Here is a 21889-nt window from a genome sequence, read left to right as displayed (position 1 = left end):
TTTCTAACAGAGTTGTGGATGCGTGGAACAGTCTTCCCAGTGGGGTGATAGAGGCTAGGACCTTGGGTAGCTTTAAGAAGAGACTGGACAAATATATGAGTGGGAGGGGCTGGGTTTGATTGGTGTCATGGGGTACGGGAGTTATTTCTTGGGTAGCTTTAGGTAGATGTCGTTTTGATAAGGACCTGCCTCATATGGGCCAGTAGGCCTTCTGCAGTGTTCCTACATTCTTATGTTCTTATGTTCTTAATGTTGCAGTTTAAAAACTGTAGTGTAAAGCACCCTTCTGGCAAGACAGTGATGGAGTGAATGATGGTGAAAGTTTTTCCTTTTCGGGCCACCCTGCCTTGGTGGGAATCGGCCAGTGTGATAATAAAAAAAAAAAAAAAATGAGGAGTATTCTGAAGATAATAAATATAACCTGTTAATGAAGTTTTAAATTACTTTTTCAGTACTGTGTCAAGATTAACTACAACTGTATAACTTTAAGATCTTATTAACCCTTTCAAGGTCGGGACCCCTGCTTTCAAACTTGCTCTCAGGGTCGGAAAATTAAAACAATTATTTTTTCTTATGAAATAGTAGAGACTCTTTTTATAGAGAGAGGGACACCACTTCCTGGTAAAAGTAGGTCTTAGACAGGGATGTGTAATGTCACCATGGTTGTTTAATATATTTATAGATGGGGTTGTAAAAGAAGTAAATGCTAGGGTGTTCGGGAGAGGGGTGGGATTAAATTATGGGGAATCAAATACAAAATGGGAATTGACACAGTTACTTTTTGCTGATGATACTGTACTTATGGGAGATTCTAAAGAAAATTTGCAAAGGTTAGTGGATGAGTTTGGGAATGTGTGTAAAGGTAGAAAGTTGAAAGTGAACATAGAAAAGAGTAAGGTGATGAGGGTATCAAATGATTTAGATAAAGAAAAATTGGATATCAAATTGGGGAGGAGGAGTATGAAAGAAGTGAATGTTTTCAGATACTTGGGAGTTGACGTGTCGGCGGACGGATTTATGAAGGATGAGGTTAATCATAGAATTGATGAAGGAAAAAAGGCGAGTGGTGCGTTGAGGTATATGTGGAGACAAAAAACGTTATCTATGAAGGCAAAGAATGGAATGTATGAAAGTATAGTAGTACCAACACTCTTATACAGTGGACCCCCGCATAGCGAACGCCTTGCATAGCGAACAATCCGCATAGCGAACGCTTTGTTCGCTAAAATTTTGCCCCGCATAGTGGACAAAAACCCGCTCAGCGACCTTCGTCCGAGACGCGTCCAATGTGCGCCCTCAGCCAGCCTCACATGTGCCGCCCGTCCCATTGTTTACCAGCCAGCCTCCGCGGTAACATTCAAGCATACACTCGGAATATTTCGTATTATTACAGTGTTTTCGGTGCTGTTTGTGGAAAATAAGTGACCATGGGCCCCAAGAAAGCTTCTAGTGCCAACCCTACACCTCAAAGGGTAAGAATACCCATTGAAATGAAGAAAGAGATCATTGATAAGTATGAAAGTGGAGTACGTATCACCGACCTGGTCAGGTTGTACAAGAAACCAAAATCAACCATCGCTTCTATTGTGGGCAAGAAAACGGCAATCAAGGAAGCTGTTCTTGCCAAAGGTTTAACTGTGTTTTCGAAACAAAGATCGCAAGTGATGGAAGATGTTGAGAGACTCTTATTGGTGTGGATAAATGAAAAACAGCTAGCAGGAGATAGCGTCTCTCAAGCGATCATATGTGAAAAGGCTAGGAAGTTGCATGACGATTTAATTAAAAAAATGCCTGCAACTAGTGATGATGTGAGTGAATTTAAGGCCAGCAAAGGTTGGTTTGAGAGATTTAAGAAGCGTAGTGGCATCCATAGTGTGATACGGCATGGTGAGGCTGCCAGTTCGGACCACAAAGCGGCTGAAAAATATGTGCATGAATTCAAGGAGTACATAGAAACTGAAGGACTGGAACCTGAACAAGTGTTTAATTGTGATGAAACAGGCCTGTTCTGGAAGAAAATGCCAAGCAGGACCTACATTACTCAGGAGGAAAAGGCACTCCCAGGACATAAGCCTATGAAAGACAGGCTTACTTTGTTGATGTGTGCCAATGCTAGTGGTGATTGCAAAGTTAAGCCTTTATTAGTGTATCACTCTGAAACTCCCAGAGCGTTCAGGCAAAAGAATGTCCTCAAGGATAATTTGTGTGTGCTGTGGAGGGCAAACAGTAAGGCATGGGTCACTAGGGAATTTTTCTATAACTGGTTACACCATGCATTTGCCCCCAATGTGAAAGATTACCTAACTGAAAAGAAATTAGACCTTAAGTGCCTCCTGGTGTTAGACAATGCCCCTGGTCATCCTACAGACGTGGCAGAGCGACTTTATGGGGACATGAGCTTCATTAAGGTGAAGTTTTTGCCTCCTAATACCACTCCTCTCCTGCAGCCCATGGACCAGCAGGTCATTTCCAACTTCAAGAAACTGTACACAAAAGCTCTGTTTCAAAAGTGCTTTGAAGTGACCACAGACACTCGATTGACTCTAAAAGAGTTTTGGAAGGATCACTTTAATATCCTCAATTGTGTAAACCTTATAGGTAAGGCTTGGGAGGGAGTGACTAAGAGAACCTTGAACTCTGCTTGGAAGAAACTGTGGCCAGAATGTGTAGACAAAAGGGATTTTGAAGGGTTTGAGGCTAACCCTGAGAGGAGTAGTATACCAGTTGAGGAATCAATTGTGGAATTGGGGAAGTCCTTGGGGTTGGAGGTTAGTGGGGAGGATGTGGAAGAGTTGGTGGAGGAGGACAATGAAGAACTAACCACTGATGAGCTGATAGATCAACTTCAAGAGCAAGAGGCCAGACCTGGGGAAACTGGTTCAAAGGAGGGGAGAGAGAAATTGAAGGAATTGCCTACTTCAAAGATTAAGGAAATGTGTGCAAAATGGCTTGAAGTGCAAACCTTTTTTGATGAAAATCACCCTCACACAGCTATTGCAAGCCGTGCTGGTGACTGTTACAATGACACTGTTGTGAACCACTTTAGACAAATCATAAAGGAACGAGAGGTACAGGCCACTATGGACAGATATGTTGTGCGAAAGAAGTCCAGTGACTCTGAAGCTGGTCCTAGTGGCATTAAAAGAAGAAGGGAAGTAACCCCAGAAAAGGACTTGCTACCTCAAGTCCTAATGGAAGGGGATTCCCCTTCTAAACACTAACACTCTCTCTCCCCTCCTCCCATCCCATCAATCATCACCAGATCTTCAATAAAAGTAAGTGTCATGTAATTGTGCATGCCTTTTTCAGTTTGTGTGTACTAAAATTAACATTTTTTTGTGGTAAAAAAAATTTTTTTTCATACTTTTGGGTGTCTTGCACGGATTAATTTTATTTCCATTATTTCTTATGGGGAAAATTAATTCGCATAGCGAAAATTTCGCATAACGACCAGCCCTCTTGCACGGATTAAGTTCGCTATGCGGGGGTCCACTGTATGTGTGTGAAGCTTGGGTTGTGAATGCACCAGCGAGGAGGCGGTTGGAAGCAGTGGAGATGTCCTGTCTAAGGGCAAATGTGTGGTGTAAATATTATGCAGAAAATTCAGAGTGTGGAAATTAGGAGGTGTGGAGTTAATAAAAGTATTAGTCAGAGGGCTGAAGAGGGGTTGTTGAGGTGGTTTGGTCATTTAGAGAGAATGGATCAAAGTAGAATGACATGGAGAGCATTTAAATCTGTAGGAGAAGGAAGGCGGGGTAGGGGTCGTCCTCGAAAAGGTTGGAGGGAAGGGGTAAGGGAGGTTTTGTGGGCAAGGGGTTTGGACTTCCAGCAGGCTTGCATGAGCGTGTTTGACAGGAGTGAATGGAGACGAATGGTATTTGGGACCTGACGATCTGTTGGAGTGTGAGCAGGGTAATATTTAGTGAAGGGATTCAGGGAAACCGGTTATTTTAATATAGCCGGACTTGAGTCCTGGAAATGGGAAGTACAATGCCTGCACTCTAAAGGAAGGGTTTTGGGATATTAGCAGTTTGGAGGGATATGTTGTGTATCTTTATACGTATATGCTTCTAAACTGTTGTGTTCTGAGCACCTCTGCAAAAACTGATTATGTGTGAGTGAGGTGAAAGTGTTGAATGATGATGAAAGTATTTTCTTTTTGGGGATTTTCTTTCTTTTTGGGTCACCCTGCCTCGGTGGGAGACGGCCGACTTGTTGAGAGAAAAAAAAAAAAAAAAAAATTGATGGGAAACTGACGAAATTACGCTTTAGCAAATTTTGCAGTCATCGATATTTGTGCATCAGTGATTTCGTCAACTTTCAGTCTAATTTTAGGCCATTTCCATTGTTCCAGTTGATCTAATTCTTAGCTACTTCACTAGCATGGCTTCCATTCTATCAAATGACTACAAGAAACTGCCCATTCAACTATTTAAACTACCCAATGAAGTGATCAGAAAGTGGTAATTTGGCCAATTTCACACAAAATTCAAGAAATGCCAATTTCAAAATAGAGTCCAGAATAAACAATGCAGATATTCCTGGCACTAAAATAACATTTCCTCTGTTCATCAGTCACGTCCCCAGGCCTCTCCTATATTACGCTTACGCTTGCTTTCCATTTTGGATTTTTATTCATACAAAAAAAATTTAATATTTACCATTATGCATTCTATTGCATTATTGTAATAATTGTATAAATTATGTCAGTGAATTTCTAAATGCATATCAGAGTGGTCAGCTGGATGCATATTGAACGAGTGACCTCATTTGTGTACTCTGGAATATTGGCAAAAATCAAACAATTCTGCCACTTTGAGCTCAATTTCAAACTACTTTCAGTCCTGAAACCAATCAAAATCATGTGTACTTCTGTGACGTATTTTCCATTCTATCAAATGAGACCAAAGAAATGAGAATACAACCATACAAAAATACACCACAAAGTTGCTGTTTTAATCCAAAAACACCATCAGTTTTTTTTACTGTTACGTACTGCATGGTGCAGGACTTTGTTTTTATATGGTGCACACTTACTGCAAAGATCCATTCTCTCATATCTAGACCCATATTTACTGCTCACAGCTTATCTGAGTGAGTAGAGCTCATAGCATATGCTACAGGACAGACCTTGGCTTGAAAGCCGTAGTACAACAGGACCCACCCTCAAAGGGTTAATGTTATCCCTCTATGGATAAATTGAGAAGTATCCTTTCTCCATAAGCCATGCATGTTGAAAGAGGTGACTAAATTGCCAGGAGCAAAGTGATAGTAACCCCTTCTCTGTAAAAACTACTAAATGTAAAAATTCTCAGTAGAAGATGGCCGGCATATTAAAAAAAAAAATTATTTATAATACCCCCATAAAGTACAGAACATCTGATGATAGGAAGATACAAAGCTAAAATGTAAGGCTTTAAACACCTAACCTTTTGATTTCTTAAGTGAAGAGCCAGATGTAGTAGAGAACGTGTTGGATGTAAGTGAAATGGTGCTTCCATGCCGCCGAAGACCCTCACTCTCCAAGTACTAAAAGAAAACAGTTGATTTATACATGCCTGTGTATATATTCATTTAGACCTCTGATGTGCAACTACATATTAAAATGTGTTTGAAAAGTAAAGAGCTTTCAGCAAGAGTGGAAGTTACTGTATATGCTTATAATTTCTGCCTTACATCAATTTACCAAAATCATGTACTCTAAAATGATATATTATGGTCATATGGACTATTTTACAACAACTTCCAAATTAAGTGCAATGGATATAATATACTGTATTTCATCTTCATAAAGGAAGAGGTCTCCCTACCTTGTGCTGTTCAACCGCATCTACCCACTGATGCTTCTCTTCTTCAGTATTTGTCCGCAAGTACCATACACAGTCATTCAAGCACACATCAAACCGGCACTCGTCTATCTCATGGGGCTGAAAGTCGAAATAAAATAATTTTTGAAAGTTCTTGTGCTGAACAAATACATAAATATTTTTGCAAGACAAGTGATCAATTAATGCATTTGCAAAATTCTGAGCAGAGACTTATAACATACAGTAGGGCCCTGCTTCATGGCGTTTCACCTTACGACGTTCTGCTAATACAGACATTTCAAATTATGACCAAAACTCGCAATATGGCTCCCCCCCCACCTGTCTTTCTAATATGGTCACCACGCCCCCACCCCATTTGCTTACCTTCTCTGTATACTCCGTGAGCACTGCGTCTCTCCATTATGTCTGGAAACTTTAAAAATTTCAAGTATTTTAAAGTTATTTCATGTATTCTGATAATTATACTTGTGTGTACCTGTACCTAAATAAACTTACACACTGTGCTGGCATGCAGATACACATTAAAATCACTAAGAATGTCTTATTAGTCTTGAGGATGCCATATTAATGATAATAATACACAATAATAATCACTGAGGCGCATAAAACATTAAGACTACAAATATTTTAAAATAATGAGCATACTGTATATGATTTTATTGCTCCGGGGCGCTTTAAATGTCATAGTACATATATTACGTGTGTGTGGGGGTGGTCTGGCCTGGCTGGCTGCCTTACCTCCCACACCTGACTTCTTACAATAAATACTACTCACCTCTCACCCTACATTAACCCTTAAACTGTCCAAACGCAGATTTACGTTCATGTACGTAGCACTCCGAACGTAGATCTACATATTTTTTACACAAGAAAGCATGTAAGATCGAACATAGATCTATGGTCGGAGTGCTACGCACATGAACGTAGATCTACGTTTGGACAGTTTAAGGGTTAAGACTACAAATATTTTAATGTAAGTAATGAGTGTACTGTGTGTATATTTTACTTTTTATTGTTTTTAATGCCTAGTTCTATTGTTATCTTAATATATGTTAGTGTAAACCTGTAATCTGGCATTTATATGTATTTTTTTTTTTTTTTTATTATCACACCGGCCGATTCCCACCAAGGCAGGGTGGCCCGAAAAAGAAAAACTTTCACCATCATTCACTCCATCACTGTCTTGCCAGAAGGGTGCTTTACACTACAGTTTTTAAACTGCAACATTAACACCCCTCCTTCAGAGTGCAGGCACTGTACTTCCCATCTCCAGGACTCAAGTCCGGCCTGCCGGTTTCCCTGAATCCCTTCATAAATGTTACTTTGCTCACACTCCAACAGCACGTCAAGTATTAAAAACCATTTGTCTCCATTCACTCCTATCAAACACGCTCACGCATGCCTGCTGGAAGTCCAAGCCCCTCGCACACAAAACCTCCTTTACCCCCTCCCTCCAACCCTTCCTAGGCCGACCCCTACCCCGCCTTCCTTCCACTACAGACTGATACACTCTTGAAGTTATTCTGTTTCGCTCCATTCTCTCTACATGTCCGAACCACCTCAACAACCCTTCCTCAGCCCTCTGGACAACAGTTTTGGTAATCCCGCACCTCCTCCTAACTTCCAAACTACGAATTCTCTGCATTATATTCACACCACACATTGCCCTCAGACATGACATCTCCACTGCCTCCAGCCTTCTCCTCGCTGCAACATTCATCACCCACGCTTCACACCCATATAAGAGCGTTGGTAAAACTATACTCTCATACATTCCCCTCTTTGCCTCCAAGGACAAAGTTCTTTGTCTCCACAGACTCCTAAGTGCACCACTCACTCTTTTTCCCTCATCAATTCTATGATTCACCTCATCTTTCATAGACCCATCCGCTGACACGTCCACTCCCAAATATCTGAATACGTTCACCTCCTCCATACTCTCTCCCTCCAATCTGATATTCAATCTTTCATCACCTAATCTTTTTGTTATCCTCATAACCTTACTCTTTCCTGTATTCACCTTTAATTTTCTTCTTTTGCACACCCTACCAAATTCATCCACCAATCTCTGCAACTTCTCTTCAGAATCTCCCAAGAGCACAGTGTCATCAGCAAAGAGCAGCTGTGACAACTCCCACTTTGTGTGTGATTCTTTATCTTTTAACTCCACGCCTCTTGCCAAGACCCTCGCATTTACTTCTCTTACAACCCCATCTATAAATATATTAAACAACCACGGTGACATCACACATCCTTGTCTAAGGCCTACTTTTACTGGGAAAAAATTTCCCTCTTTCCTACATACTCTAACTTGAGCCTCACTATCCTCGTAAAAACTCTTCACTGCTTTCAGTAACCTACCTCCTACACCATACACTTGCAACATCTGCCACATTGCCCCCCTATCCACCCTGTCATACGCCTTTTCCAAATCCATAAATGCCACAAAGACCTCTTTAGCCTTATCTAAATACTGTTCACTTTTATGTTTCACTGTAAACACCTGGTCCACACACCCCCTACCTTTCCTAAAGCCTCCTTGTTCATCTGCTATCCTATTCTCCGTCTTACTCTTAATTCTTTCAATTATAACTCTACCATACACTTTACCAGGTACACTCAACAGACTTATCCCCCTATAATTTTTGCACTCTCTTTTATCCCCTTTGCCTTTATACAAAGGAACTATGCATGCTCTCTGCCAATCCCTAGGTACCTTACCCTCTTCCATACATTTATTAAATAATTGCACCAACCACTCCAAAACTATATCCCCACCTGCTTTTAACATTTCTATCTTTATCCCATCAATATGTATTTATAAGTGGAAAAATGGCATTCTGCTCTCGGGCGATGTCCGCTTTCCGCCAGTAGCCTGGAACCTAACCTGCCATAAAAGTGGGGCCCTACTATATAGGGTAGGGGGAGGGAGTATAGAGAACTGAAATGAAAAAGAGTGTACCCACATTTCTATTGCGGGGCTTCCCACACATTTCACTAACTTCAAAAAATGCCAACACAACATTATTTGAAGGCACCTGACAGAGGTTAGACAACTTGCTTATGTGTCAGATAAAGGTAACCTAGTTAAAAAAAATTAGGTAAGACTGTAATGGATAGGGAAATAGCATTTACTTTACTGAACAACAAAAGGCATAGGGTATTTTTATATTACAATAAATATTTTTATATATACTGTATCTCATGGCATGACTTGTGTTTATTCCTCAATAGTGTACAATGTATATGATAAAAAGAACCTAATAAAAAAATTTACAAAATTAATATTAATAAAATTGCACCACATTATTTATAAAATGATCTGGTTCTTGAGATTTCTGGTTAAATGAAGTTGTGTGGAACATAATTCATCCCATCCCGTTATAGTTAATACCATACACACATTTATCACTCCTCACTTTATAAAACTGTACATACTTAAAAAGAAAATTCTCTGTATCACTCATAAGAGGTGAAGAATAGGGTTTTTGGGCAGCCATTATACTGCTCAAAGTGTAAAGTAAAAATAGCAAACATGTAAACAATTGGAAACATACAAATATCGGGTATAATTTTTATTAGATATTCATTAACCCTTTGAGGGTTTCGGACGTACTAGTACGGCTTACGACCCAGGGTTTTTGACGTACTAGTACGCCTAAATTCTAGCGCCCTCAAATCTAGTGGGAGAAAGCTGGTAGGCCTTCATGTGAAAGAATGGATCTATGTGGTCAGTGTGCACAGTCTAAAAAAAATCCTGCAGCACACAGTGCATAATGAGAAAAAAAAAACTTTGACCATTTGTTTTGGAATAAAACAGCGACTTTGCAGTGTATTTTCGTATGGTATTTATTGTTGTATTCTAGTTTTCTTGGTCTCATTTTATAGAATGGAAGACATTACAGAAATTGAGATGATTTTGACTGGTTTTACAATGAAAGATACCTTGAAATTGAGCTCAAAGTAGCAGAAATGTTCGATTTTTACCAAATTTCAAAAGTAAACAAATCGTGCCAAGTGTGCAATACACGTCAACTGGTGAGTCTAATAGTCTTTCACAAGTGCACCAACAATATTTATACCATTTCTTACCCTAATGCAGTAGTCTGCATAACAGTAAATCTTATTTTTTTGTGAGAATAAAAATTCAAAGTGGAAAGCAAAAGAATATAAGAGGGGCCTTGAGACGTGACTAATGACCAGAGGAAATGTCATTTTAGTGCCAGGAATGTCTTTCTTGTTCTTTCTGGACCCTATTCGGAAATTGGCATCTTTTGAAATTTGTGGGAAATTGGAAAAAATTGCTAAATTCTGACCACTGTACTGGATAGTTGAATTTCATAAATGGGTGGTTTCTTGCACCCATTCGATAGAAAAAATGGAGTTCTAGCGAAATATTCATGTTTTTTGTCGACTAGTACAGTGGAGTTGGCCGAAAATGGGGCTCAAAGTGGGCAAAATCGCCGATGCGTAAACATCGCCGAGACCGCTAACTTTGCGAGAGCATAATTCCGTAAGTTTTCCATCAAATTTCAAACTTTTGGTGTCCTTATGATCGGGAAAAGATTCTCTATCTTTTCATAAGAGAAAATAATTTTTTTTTTTTTTAAATTTGGCCGACCCTGAGAACGAGTTTCGGAGAGGGCCTGTCGACCCTCAAAGGGTTAATATTAAAAGGTGTATTTCAAAAGAATGTTAGCATTTTCAATGATAAACTTGATAATTTTGTATATACAGCAGTACTGTATAACACTAGTGGCAACTGCAACTCCTTTTATATAGTTAAGATACTTACCTGCTTTATAACTTTTAAATCTAAACAATAATTATCACAACGACCCCAATGGAAATAAGCCACCCTGTCTGACTTTTTTGGGTTATCCTAGGTTCTCTACACATATGCTCCTATGTACGGTAACCAATGTAACTGTACCTGAATAAACTTACTTACAGTACTTTGCCACAAAAACAAGTTTACATGAAGAGGTAAAACACTGCCTATAGTAGACGAGTATTTTTATGGTTACAATCACTGCAGATGTTAAACATATAAAGAGTGTTGCATCTTAAATACTAATGGTACAAGATGGTGACACATTAGAGAGAACTTGCTCGTAAACAAGATCCTAATTTCTGGTAAGTGTTGCGCCTTATTCGATTATGTCGTGTATTCAATGAAAAAGTTGTACTTTAACTGGAAACTGAAACTAAAGAATAGGAATCTGGAATATATTCATGTACAGGAGTTATGCAAGGGCATGATTATGGACATGTGCTGTAACATGGGGATATTGCAAATTTATACACTGAGGAATGAAGATACTAATATGGTATTGTACTAATATTTTTAAAATTCAAGAATACTGCCAATTAATAAAGAAATGTTAGTTAATAGAATAAAGCAACTGTCTACCTTCTCACCTCCAGGTCACAGATGTGTCCATGAAAAATAACATGAAAAGTATCACTATGAAAAAAATTATTAGATTTCACTCAAACACACTAGGGAATATACCTGGTATTCACACCTGTACTACAAAATATAGTGAACACTGAAATTGCAATAAAGAAGGTATAAACTTGTTACTAAAATCAACTATTCACTCAGAGATATAGAGTTCAATTGCTTACATCATCTATTCAAGCCAAAACAGCAAACAACTGGCAACTCTTCCATCAGTTTATGTTTTAAAAGGTTTATTCTTTTTATTTACAAGTAAAAAACAACAAACTTCAATCATCCAATACTCCCATTATTTGTGCCATAACATTACAGCAATACACAATATGAGTCCAGCATCAGGACTAATTATAAATAATGAAGACATGGTAACTGCATGAGCTCAGTCAGGGTCACATGTTTCTAAGTTCTACTTGTCATGTGAGAAATACCAGTCAAATGTCTATATGTGTGTGTAACATTAATTTAATACCATTTACATAGGGCACAAGAGAAATAAATCGCATCAGTATTATATACATACTATACTGCTAATCATGTAAAGCACATATTACATCTTTACTCAAGTGCAATACTTCACTTGTTATAAAACTACAGCCACTTCAGATTTTAGGTTACTCAAATTGAAATGAAATTATATAATGAAATAAATAAAAAAATTGCCATACTGTAATATTTTCCAGACCTGTGACAAAATCACCCATTTAAACATGAGCACATTAGATAGACAAGTGCTGCAGAAAGCCTACTGGCCCATATTAGGCAGATCCTTCTCAAACCCAACTCTTCTCACTCATACTACATTACCTGTACACTATTTACTACATTACATTATTTATACATTACATATATTGTATTAAAAAATTTTATTTTACCTCAATAGCTATTTACAATCACAGAAAGGTGTCCCAAACAGGAAAATACATTCACCAACATTTATTCATTCGCTGTCTTTCCAGAAGTGTGCTGTCATCAGAGTGCAGATTACCATCCAATTGCAACATTACCATCCTTCCTTCAGAGTGCAGACACTGCCCTTCCCACCTTCAGGACTCAAGTCAGTTAGCTGTTTCTGTAAATCCCTTCAAGAAGATCATCTTCCTCACACTCCAACAGCACATCCACTAAAAACTACTTGTCTCCATTCACTCCAATTTAGCACTGCTGGATGCTCAAGCACCTAAAATTCAGTCTCTTTTACTCTTTCTCTCCAACCATTCCTGGGATATCCTCTACCCCTCCTGCCTTCAGATACACCCCTTTTAGCTTTGCTTCACTTAATGCTAGAGCACCATTTTTTTCATTCATAATATTAACAAGTCTTTCTTATCTGTGCTAAACATATGCACATCCAAACACCTGTTTCAAAATTTTCTTCATCAGCATTTTAATAATTAAATACAGAAGGGGTTACCAACTCCTTGCTCTCTTTTGCAACATGGCTTACAAGGAAAGAATTCAAGTGTTTCATCTCTAATGCAATAAATTATACCTACATACATCCAAACACCACAGTTTTGCGACACACATGACTTACGAGGGAAGATTTCTAGTGCAGTATTTCCACTGCAATAAATTACATTATTTATACATTACAGAAGTTCTTTCTACTGTCACCACTGTCGATGACCAAGCTTCTTTGATTATTAACTAAGCAAATACAGAATTTTGCCACTTCCTATATACGCAACAAAATAAACTCATATACTGTATTCCTATGTCAACAGTTTTCGAACTAAAATGATGCTTACCTTTACATGAGCTTTCTGAACACTTATGGAACCTCGACAACCAAACGCTGTTTCATCTGGATTCCTGTAGTAGCTCATGGTGCCATCTTTTAGCACCATATATCTGTTCTGCCATCCATGAATATAGTTGGTCCATTTTGACACTGTACCCTGTAAACAAAATTTTAAAAAAGGTAACAACATAACTACATATCATTTTACTATTGTATATTAATGCACATTAGTAAAATGCATGATGCAATTCCCAATTAAGTAATATTTTGAGAGAGCAATTAAGGTAATCTAGCTAGTACAGATACAGAATAAAAGTTGAAACTGGGAATGGAATAAAAGAATGCTGTTAAATACTGATGGCACTTTTCTGATGGGCAAAGAGAGATGGGGACAAAAGGTCATTCAGTGCTCTGTGCATTAGAAAAAGTCACACTTGCATACATACTAATTATATATCTTCATTCGTCTCTCGACCTCCGGGGAGAGAGGACGCACGCCTAGTAGCTACACCTGCCCTCTGGTGGTGACCTATAGCAACTAGAAGACAAAATGGCGTACCGAGTGGGACAACGGATTAACACTGTTTGTATACAGCTGGTACGTGGCACGCTTACTGGAGCAACGATGCATACATTGCTACCTGCTATCATCAGGGACGCCTATGGTGTCCCCAACGAGGAAGTATATGGTGTTGCCTTGAATGGGATGACCAGAGTATTCCTAAAACTGAATCGTACCGGCGTCTACGACAGACTTGTTGAAGAGTATCAGGAGAGGAAGGTGACGGTGAACTCGGCAGTGGACGTCGTTATGCATGACGTATCCAGGTACTATACGTGGGTGAAGGTCAGGAATGTCCCTTTCGAGGCGACGGCGTATAGTATACAGGAGGTATTCAACAACTACGGTAAAGTCCATTCGGCAACGATGGGAGTATGGACAGAAGGGCCATATAAGGGACGACCTGAGGGCTCTTATACCCTCAAAATGACGTTGGCTAGGCCTATACCATCCTACGTCATGTTGGTGGAGTCCAGGACGCAGGTTTTTGTACACTATGCCGGCCAGAGAAAGACCTGTCGACTTTGTGGCTCATATGATCATATGGCAGCTCACTGTCCTAGAAGGCAGCCTACCAGGGCTCCTGGTACGTTGGCAGTGGAGCAGAGACCATGTGAGTTGATGCCTGAGTTGGGAGAGGTGGAACCAGTGACGAGTGGTCGATGGAGTGAAGAGGTAGAACGGGAAGTATCGACGGTCGGTACCTGTGTTACCATCCCAGAGGTGACAGGGGAGGGGCCCCCATCGCCTGAGGGACGGGTGGACGTGGAAGAGTCTACCCAGGAGAAGTTGCTGGATGCGGTGCTGAAGGAGTTCTTCGACGAGACGGTGGCCGGGGAGGATGGTCCTGAGAAGTCAAGTGAGATACAGCTGATGGTTGAGCAGCAGGAACAGGTGAAGGGTTCGAGGAATGCCAGAGAGGACATGGAAGTGGTGGTGGAAGTCCATCAGGAGGATGTGCAGGAAGTAGATTTGTGTGTGAGTGAGAGCTCACGAAAAAGGACTGCGGGTGCTTTTGACCTCGATGAGGTTTTAACACCTGGGCAGAGACCCGGGAAGAAGTCATGGGTAGTTGTAGGGGAAAAGGTAGGCAGGGGAGGGGGTGTACCGGGGAAGATCAGTGGGGGGGGGCAAGGAGGGGCTGGAGGCCAGGTTAGAAAAAAGGATAAAAATGGTACAGGTACTGAGAAAGGTGAAGTGAGTAAGATACAGCGGCATAGGGGTAAGCCCCTCTTCTAGCAAATTCAAGTGTGTCACAATAAATGTCAATGGGCTTAAATCTGAGGTAAAAAGGGTTTGGTTAGAGTGGTTTTTACGAAGGTTTGATGTGGATGTATGTTTTTTGCAGGAGCATAACCATAGGTTAGGGAGTGAATTGAGTTTGAGGGGTTATAAAATGTTTGTCAGTAATGCTTTGCAATTAAAAGGAGGGGTAGCAGTAGCTGTAAAGGAGACCAGCCCATTGCGTGTCATGGGTTGGGAGGGGGGAGGGGGGAGGGTTGTAAGGGTAGATGGGCACTGGGGGGTGAGGAGAGTATGTTTCATTGGTGTATATATGCCAGCATGTAACAATGTTAGAGTTAAAGTTGATTTTGTACGTGATGTTTTGATGTATTATTTGCGGGGTTTACCTTCCATAACTGTACTTGGAGGTGATTGGAACTGTGTGATTAGGTATGGGGATGTGACGCCGAGGGGGGCAGGATGTGTTTTGGGTGCACTACGGGATGTGTTGAGGGATGTAGGTGTTGTAGATGTGGTGGGCAGGGGGGAGTATGGGGTGGAGCACACGTTTATTCGTGGGAATTATGGGGCGAGGTTAGATAGGATATATGTGATGCAGGGGATTGGTGTGGAGAGAGTGAGGGCTTTTGATGTCGGTTTTTCGGATCATAGGGCGGTGATAGCTGATCTGCGGGTGGATGGTATAGTTCGCATATATGCTGGGTATTGGAAATTGAATGTGAGGCTTCTGCAGGAGGGGGATGAAGGCTCATCCTTTGAGGAATGGTGGAGACATTGCTGGGAGGGTAGGGATGGTGGGATGGATTTGCTTGACTGGTGGGAGATGCGAGCAAAGACAGCAATAGCAGAGTTTTTTAGGATACGTGGAAAGGAACAGGCAAGGTGGAGATATGGTTTGCAAAACTACCTGGAGGGACAGCTGAATGCTGTTTATGACGGGGGGGGAAGGGAAGATGTGCGAGGTGAGGTGGATGGCTTAAGGAGTAGGATTGAAGGATTACATAATGAAAGGTTTAACGCGATTAGAGTTAGGGCAGGATTAGAGGAGGTGTTAAAGGGTGATCGACCATCAGGTTATGTCCTAAGAAAATTTAGGGAAAGGCAGATGGTGACTACCATAGCGCATCTAGTGGTCGCTGATGGGGGGGGGGGGGGTTATGTGGTGGGTCAAGGTCTTACTGATACAGATGATATTAGTGGTTATGCTGATTATTGGTTTAGGGAGAAATGGAGGAGGAACAAGGAAGTTGTCAGTGAGGAGGTATTTGGGGTTATGCAGAATACTATTGTATTGGGACAAGAGGAACAGGAAATGCTGGAGGGTAGTATTAGTGAGGAGGAGGTGGGGGAGGCGGTTTACGGGATGAGTCAGGGTAAGACGCCGGGCATTGATGGAATACCGAATGATTTTTATAGAGTTTATTGGGAATGCATTAGGTATGGGTTAGTGGAAGTCTTGAATCATATGTGGAGCAGTGGGAGGATGGGGAAGACCCAGAAAACAGGGATCGTTGTGTTGGTGCCGAAGAAGAAGGATGGGAAAGTATTGAATGATTATAGAGCAATATCCTTAATGTGTGCAGATTATAAAATTTATGCTAAAATTCTGGGCAATAGACTGAAGAAGGTTCTAGGATCAGTGGTACATGGGGGACAGTTTGGCATTCCGGGAAGAAGTATGAGGGACGGGCATAGTCAAATAAGGGATTTTATTGAGGACTGCACCGGAGGGGGAATACTTGGATTAGATTGGGCTAATGCGTATGATTGTGTGAATAGGGATTTCTTAAAAGTTTGTTTGGAACAGCTGGGTTTGGGGGAGAAGGTGGTGAGATGGGTGCAAACCTTGTATGAGGGAGCAGTTATTAGGGTACAGGTTAATGGTAAGTTGGGGGACCCAGTACTGATGGAGAGAGGTTTGAGGCAGGGCTGTCCACTCTCTCAGTTATTGTTTGCCTGCGTACAGAATCCATTTTATGGGCTGGTGGATGAGGTGATGATTGAACATGGGATTAGGGGGGGTGGGAGGGGGGGGATTGTGGGGTACGTAGATGATACTACCGTGCTGGTAAGGCATGAGGAAGATCTAAGGAAAGTTGGTGGAATCATTCAGATTTTTGGGGACGCCACGGGTATGAGAGTTAATTTAATGAAGTCGAGACTATTAGAGGTGGGGGATTGGGTGGGAGGGGGCTTGGGGGAGGGGTTGGGATGGTCAGTAGTGGACAGAATTAAGGTTTGTGGAATATGGTACATGGCGGAAGTGCAGGAAAGTAGGAAGATAAATTCGGAATTAGTTACGAGCAGGGTTTTGGGTAGGCTAGGAGGCTTAAGGGCTAGGGATGTAACATTACAGCAGAGAGTTTTAGTGGTCAACTCTCTGGTTTACAGTAAGGTGTGGGGAGTGGCTGAGGTGTTCCCTTTAAGAGCAGAGGATATTGCAGAAATCCAGAGGAAGGTTCTAAGGTATGTGTGGGGGTTTGGGAGGGCATGGTTGAGCAAGGACGTGGTGATGACGGAGGGGAGACGTGGGGGTCTTGGCCTGATGTCATTGGGTCATAGAGTAATGGCTTTATATATTAAACAAAGATATATTCGGACTGGGGGGAATAGAGGAGTCAGGGTAGGTAGGGTAATGGAGGATGCACGAAGATGGTGGTGTGGAAGGGATTTGAGGTATTGTGAGGATATGTTGAGGGTTTTATTACATGTTAAACAGGTGTCCACGTTAAAGGTCAAACGAATGGTGGGTGCTGTGGTAGGCAAGGGTGTCTTACAGGGACTTGCTGTATATCCAACATATGACTGGATAAGCATATGGAGGAAGTTTGGGTTGCTTAGAATACCAGCGAGGGTACGAGAGTTAGTATATCGTTTTCTGATGGGAATATTGGCCTCTAGGGATGTGTTATATAAAATGGGTCTTGTGAGAGAGGACTCATGCTTGCATTGTGGGGACATCGAAACGGCCTTTCATGCGGTATATTTTTGTCCCTCTTTGGAGGGGGTGAGGTTATGGATGGTGAGAGTTATCAGATTTTTGGGGGGGGGGCAATGGCCATTCCTACGGGCCTTAATGTTGGATGTAACTGGGGTGCCGGGTGATGTGGGTAGAGCCTTAATGTATGTTATGACGGATTATTTACATGTATCTTGGGGGATGAGGGAGGTTAGGGGAGAGTTGAGGATAAAAGCGTTAGCAGCGAGATTTTATAGAACTATGTGTAGGAATAGGCAAGTCTATGGTGGGAGGTGGGTAGTTAGCTTTTCGGAGGGTTACCGGAATCTCACTGTGGGGGGCCTTCTCCTCATGAACCCAGGGGGCGGGCAAAGGGTTGGTCTCCTACCGGGGGATGCATGAGGGTGGGTTGGTTTAGGCTTCTTTGTAGTGTGGATGGTGGGAGGGTTATGAATAGAGTGGAAGGGTGATGAATGAGGATTTGGAATCTATGGTTATGTTCACTGCATACAGGATAACCTTAAAAATCATGATGACTAAACCTTGGGATCTCGGGTTTAGAGCAGAATGATGTTAAGATAAGCACACAAGTTAACTTGATCGTTGTATAACTTATGTTTGTGAAGTGCTGTCACCCTGCACAGTTGCTTTGTGGGAAAAATTTTCTGCTATGTTTTATATATGAAATCATGATCTTTGGTTTAGTCAATTTTATAATCACATATAATGACACCTTTTTCTATGTACCTAATCATGTTATGTAATGATATATGAATTATAATGGATAGTGAGGTATTAGGTTAGGAGTGGGCAATTTTATTGTGTGATGCCCTTAATGGGGTTTCTATGAGATTGTAAACTGGTTTTTTTCAATGGTGTTATTGGGGAAAAAACAAGGATGGAACATGTACGAACTTGTATGTCAATATTTTTAATTATGACTACTGTATGTGCATGAGGAATTTTTATTCCCATGATAATGCTCAGTATAATAACATTGATAATAGGGAAAAGGGGGGGGGGTAGTATGTGCCGGCACGAAGTGCGGCGAGTCTTTAGACAATGAGAATTATAATTATATGCTAATTATTTGTTTATATATTATCTTTTAGACCGTTTATATATAAAAAAAAAAAAAAAATCAGCAATGATGTACTAGTGTTTCAAATAGGGAGATAAGGTTTTTTATGTCCTGTAACTAGACAGTTTTGATACCTTATGTTAGGATTTTGTTAGTTGTATGGGTTGTACTTGCGTATATAATGTTATGTCTTTTACTTGAGGGTGTTTCCTGCCCAGTGTTTATGTGAGGAGTTTCATTGTGAGATGTATCAATGTAATGTTTATTGTAGGCTTAGGTTTGCATAATGTTAAAATTAATGTTCTGTATAATTTTAATTTTGTATGTTAAATAATATTTAATGTGCACTTTGTGCAAGGGGTCTAATTGTACAGAGTTGTGGGGGATTTATGTGGACACAGACATAAAATTTTTGAGTTTTTGGTTTTTGCTAATTTTTTTTTGTTCGGTGCTGGAGCTCTCTCGCTCTTTATTATGTTAAGAGATTCCTGCTATTTGCGGGAAGTATTAATGTGGTATGTCTTTGCAATTTTATTGTAGGGTTAGGTTAGCCTTTGTTTAATTATTGTAATGTATAATTTTATCCTTCGTATGCTGCATCATATCATCTGTGTACTTTGTGCAAGGAGGTTTTACTGTACTGTATAATAGGCATGATTTGTAGGTTTAGAATTTGTTGATGTTTTTTCTGAGCAGGTGTTATCCTGTTCGTTTCATTGTTCGGTGATGGTATATTCTTTAATACAATATGAATGTAACACTTGTGGTATTCTATGGGGTTAATGGTAGGTCATTGTATTTTCAAACGGTTAATAATTGTGTTCTTTTATTTATTTATATCTTGTACTGTGTCCTTTTAAATAAAATATAAAAAAAAAAAATTATATATCTTGTTTGTAGTTCTCAAAGAACTTGCCTGTGTTGCAATGGAAAGAAAGCAAGCTTTATTTGTGTTAAATAAACAGGTGTTCTTACAGAATGCTGCTTTAAATTCGTACATTTACACTGAGCACATGATTACCATAGACATACAGTTGTGATAATTTAAAATTAAATTTGTTTGTAGGTTATTCCTTTCCAAGAGTTTTATCCACTTTAATTACTTTTTTCCAATATTTTTACAAATGTCAGCAAAACTGGCCTGTAATTTAAGGGGTCTTCCCTGTTACCTTTCTTAGATATTGGACAATGTGTGCCACTTCCATTGCTTTGCCAGTTTACCTTCTTGTAGTAAAATTTCAAAACATTCTGAGAGTGGATAACCCGGTTCTTCACATTTTTTAATAACCATTTTGCTATCTTATCTGCTCCTTTGCTGGGGGTCAACATCCATTAAAAATGTCTTACATTATAAAGACATACATGCAACACTTAAGCATCTTTGTTAAAACATTTTGCCTGTGCACTAGACTCCTCAGTCAAACACAGGTAATTATGACACTGCAGACAGAAGTGGAGAGGTAATTTTGAGGTGATCAGTCTCCCAGCCTTGATAAGTGGCTAGTCCCTAATTTCCGTCTTATGAATTTCCTACATACAGAATATCCTGTTCTGTACACACAAGAACAGTGGAGCTTTGCAGTATGCCTATTGGCCCATGTTAGGCAGGTTCACCTCACCCAGCACACCCACCCAATCACATCTATTTAACACAGTGAAACTTTTTTAGTATTTTCTATTTAGTATGCATATACATACTAAGTTCCTTAGAGGGTTTTTCTAATCAAAATGGTAGCAACAGTAGTAGCGTGAACAGTTTAAAATAAAGAGCAAACAAATAGGTAACTTTTATTTAGGTTAATGGAACAATTTTAAAAAACTGCTGTTTAAAATTTCTAAATTGTTTACAAGAGGCATATGGTTATATAAACCTACAGCGATGAATTATGATTTAATGTGAGAAGTGCATGATTGCAGTTATGAAGTATTCGTGTCATATTAATGTAGTTAGGAGATAAGAGGGGCTACTGTCACCTGTAGTTCTGTAGGCTGTCTACCATAGGCGTAGTGGTGGTATTGGGCATCTTCCTCACTGTCTTCATCACTCAGCGTCACACTGCCGTAGTCCTCAGACATCTTGCTGCTTCTTACGCCGTCACACAGATGCCTAAATGCTCCGACTCCACTGGCACTGGTGTGTCATGAGTATAATCCGCCTTGTTTGTGTTACACCTGTCTGATAGTAACCAAACAAATTCCGTCCCCACAAAAATAGTGGTAACAGAAAAGCATCAACCAAGTTAATAGAATCTAATCAAATGCAGCAACTGCTGTATCTAATACCACTACTGTCTCTTAGATCCCCCAGAATGACAACGACACATTGTACTTATACTGACAGAATTACAAAAGACAACATACGTAAAATAAAAAAAAAGTTTCTGTGTAAACTAGCAATTATTTATTATCAAGTTAGAATAATGATAATAATTTTGTTCCTTGCCTTGTTTAGAGAAGAAGTGTTGATTGAAAGACAGCGACACCAAATAATCATTTTGGAAGATGATTACTGACAAAAGAACAAATAACAAGGAAAAATTTTTAACTGATAATAAATGCGGTGTGGCACAATGATAGTGAGGAAATACTTCCTTCAGAATAACTTCGTTAGTGAGACTTTAGTCGTCATGGCACCAATTTTGAGTACCAAGTAGCTCAGTGATTTTTTTTTTTTTCAATTTTTAATATCATCATCTACACTACAGTGTGCAGATACCTTCTACAAATAAAGAATATTTCCAGTAAATCTGGAGTTTAAGATAAGATTTCGTTAGGATTTTTAACCCCGGAGGGTTAGCCACCCAGGAAAGTCAGTGTGTCATCGAGGACTGTCTGTCTTATTTCCATTGTGGTTCTCAGTTTTGTCCCCCAGCTGTCAAAACTTTGGAGTCCAGTCCCTGGACCAATTATGTACCTCTGTAATCTTTTGACTACCGCCCACAGGATGGGTATGGGGTGCATAATAAACATATTAAACTAACTCCCCCAGGATGCGACCCACACCAGTCG

General features: G+C 40.2%; 1 protein-coding gene across 3 annotated transcripts in view; it reads right to left on the bottom strand.

Annotated features, from left to right (window-relative positions):
* The window catches only part of cert (ceramide transfer protein), a 97619-nt gene extending 76374 nt beyond the window's left edge, over positions 1 to 21245 (bottom strand). For 2 of the 3 annotated variants that reach the window (XM_070088739.1, XM_053780541.2), the window contains exons 1-4: positions 20855 to 21237; positions 13041 to 13190; positions 5811 to 5927; positions 5430 to 5529 (exon numbers count right to left, since the gene is read on the bottom strand). In XM_070088739.1, the coding sequence (XP_069944840.1) occupies positions 5430 to 5529; positions 5811 to 5927; positions 13041 to 13190; positions 20855 to 20956 (469 nt within the window). In that variant the 5' untranslated portion in view covers positions 20957 to 21237. Of the gene's footprint in view, positions 1 to 5429; positions 5530 to 5810; positions 5928 to 13040; positions 13191 to 20854 lie in introns of all 3 variants that reach the window. The other variant, XM_053780542.2, reaches the window with a different exon arrangement.
* Positions 21246 to 21889: the final 644 nt, after the last annotated feature.

This window comes from Cherax quadricarinatus, chromosome 26 (assembly GCF_038502225.1).
Source record: "Cherax quadricarinatus isolate ZL_2023a chromosome 26, ASM3850222v1, whole genome shotgun sequence".
In the NCBI taxonomy this organism is placed as follows: domain Eukaryota; kingdom Metazoa; phylum Arthropoda; class Malacostraca; order Decapoda; family Parastacidae; genus Cherax; species Cherax quadricarinatus.
This window is presented reverse-complemented; position numbering and strand designations above follow the sequence as displayed.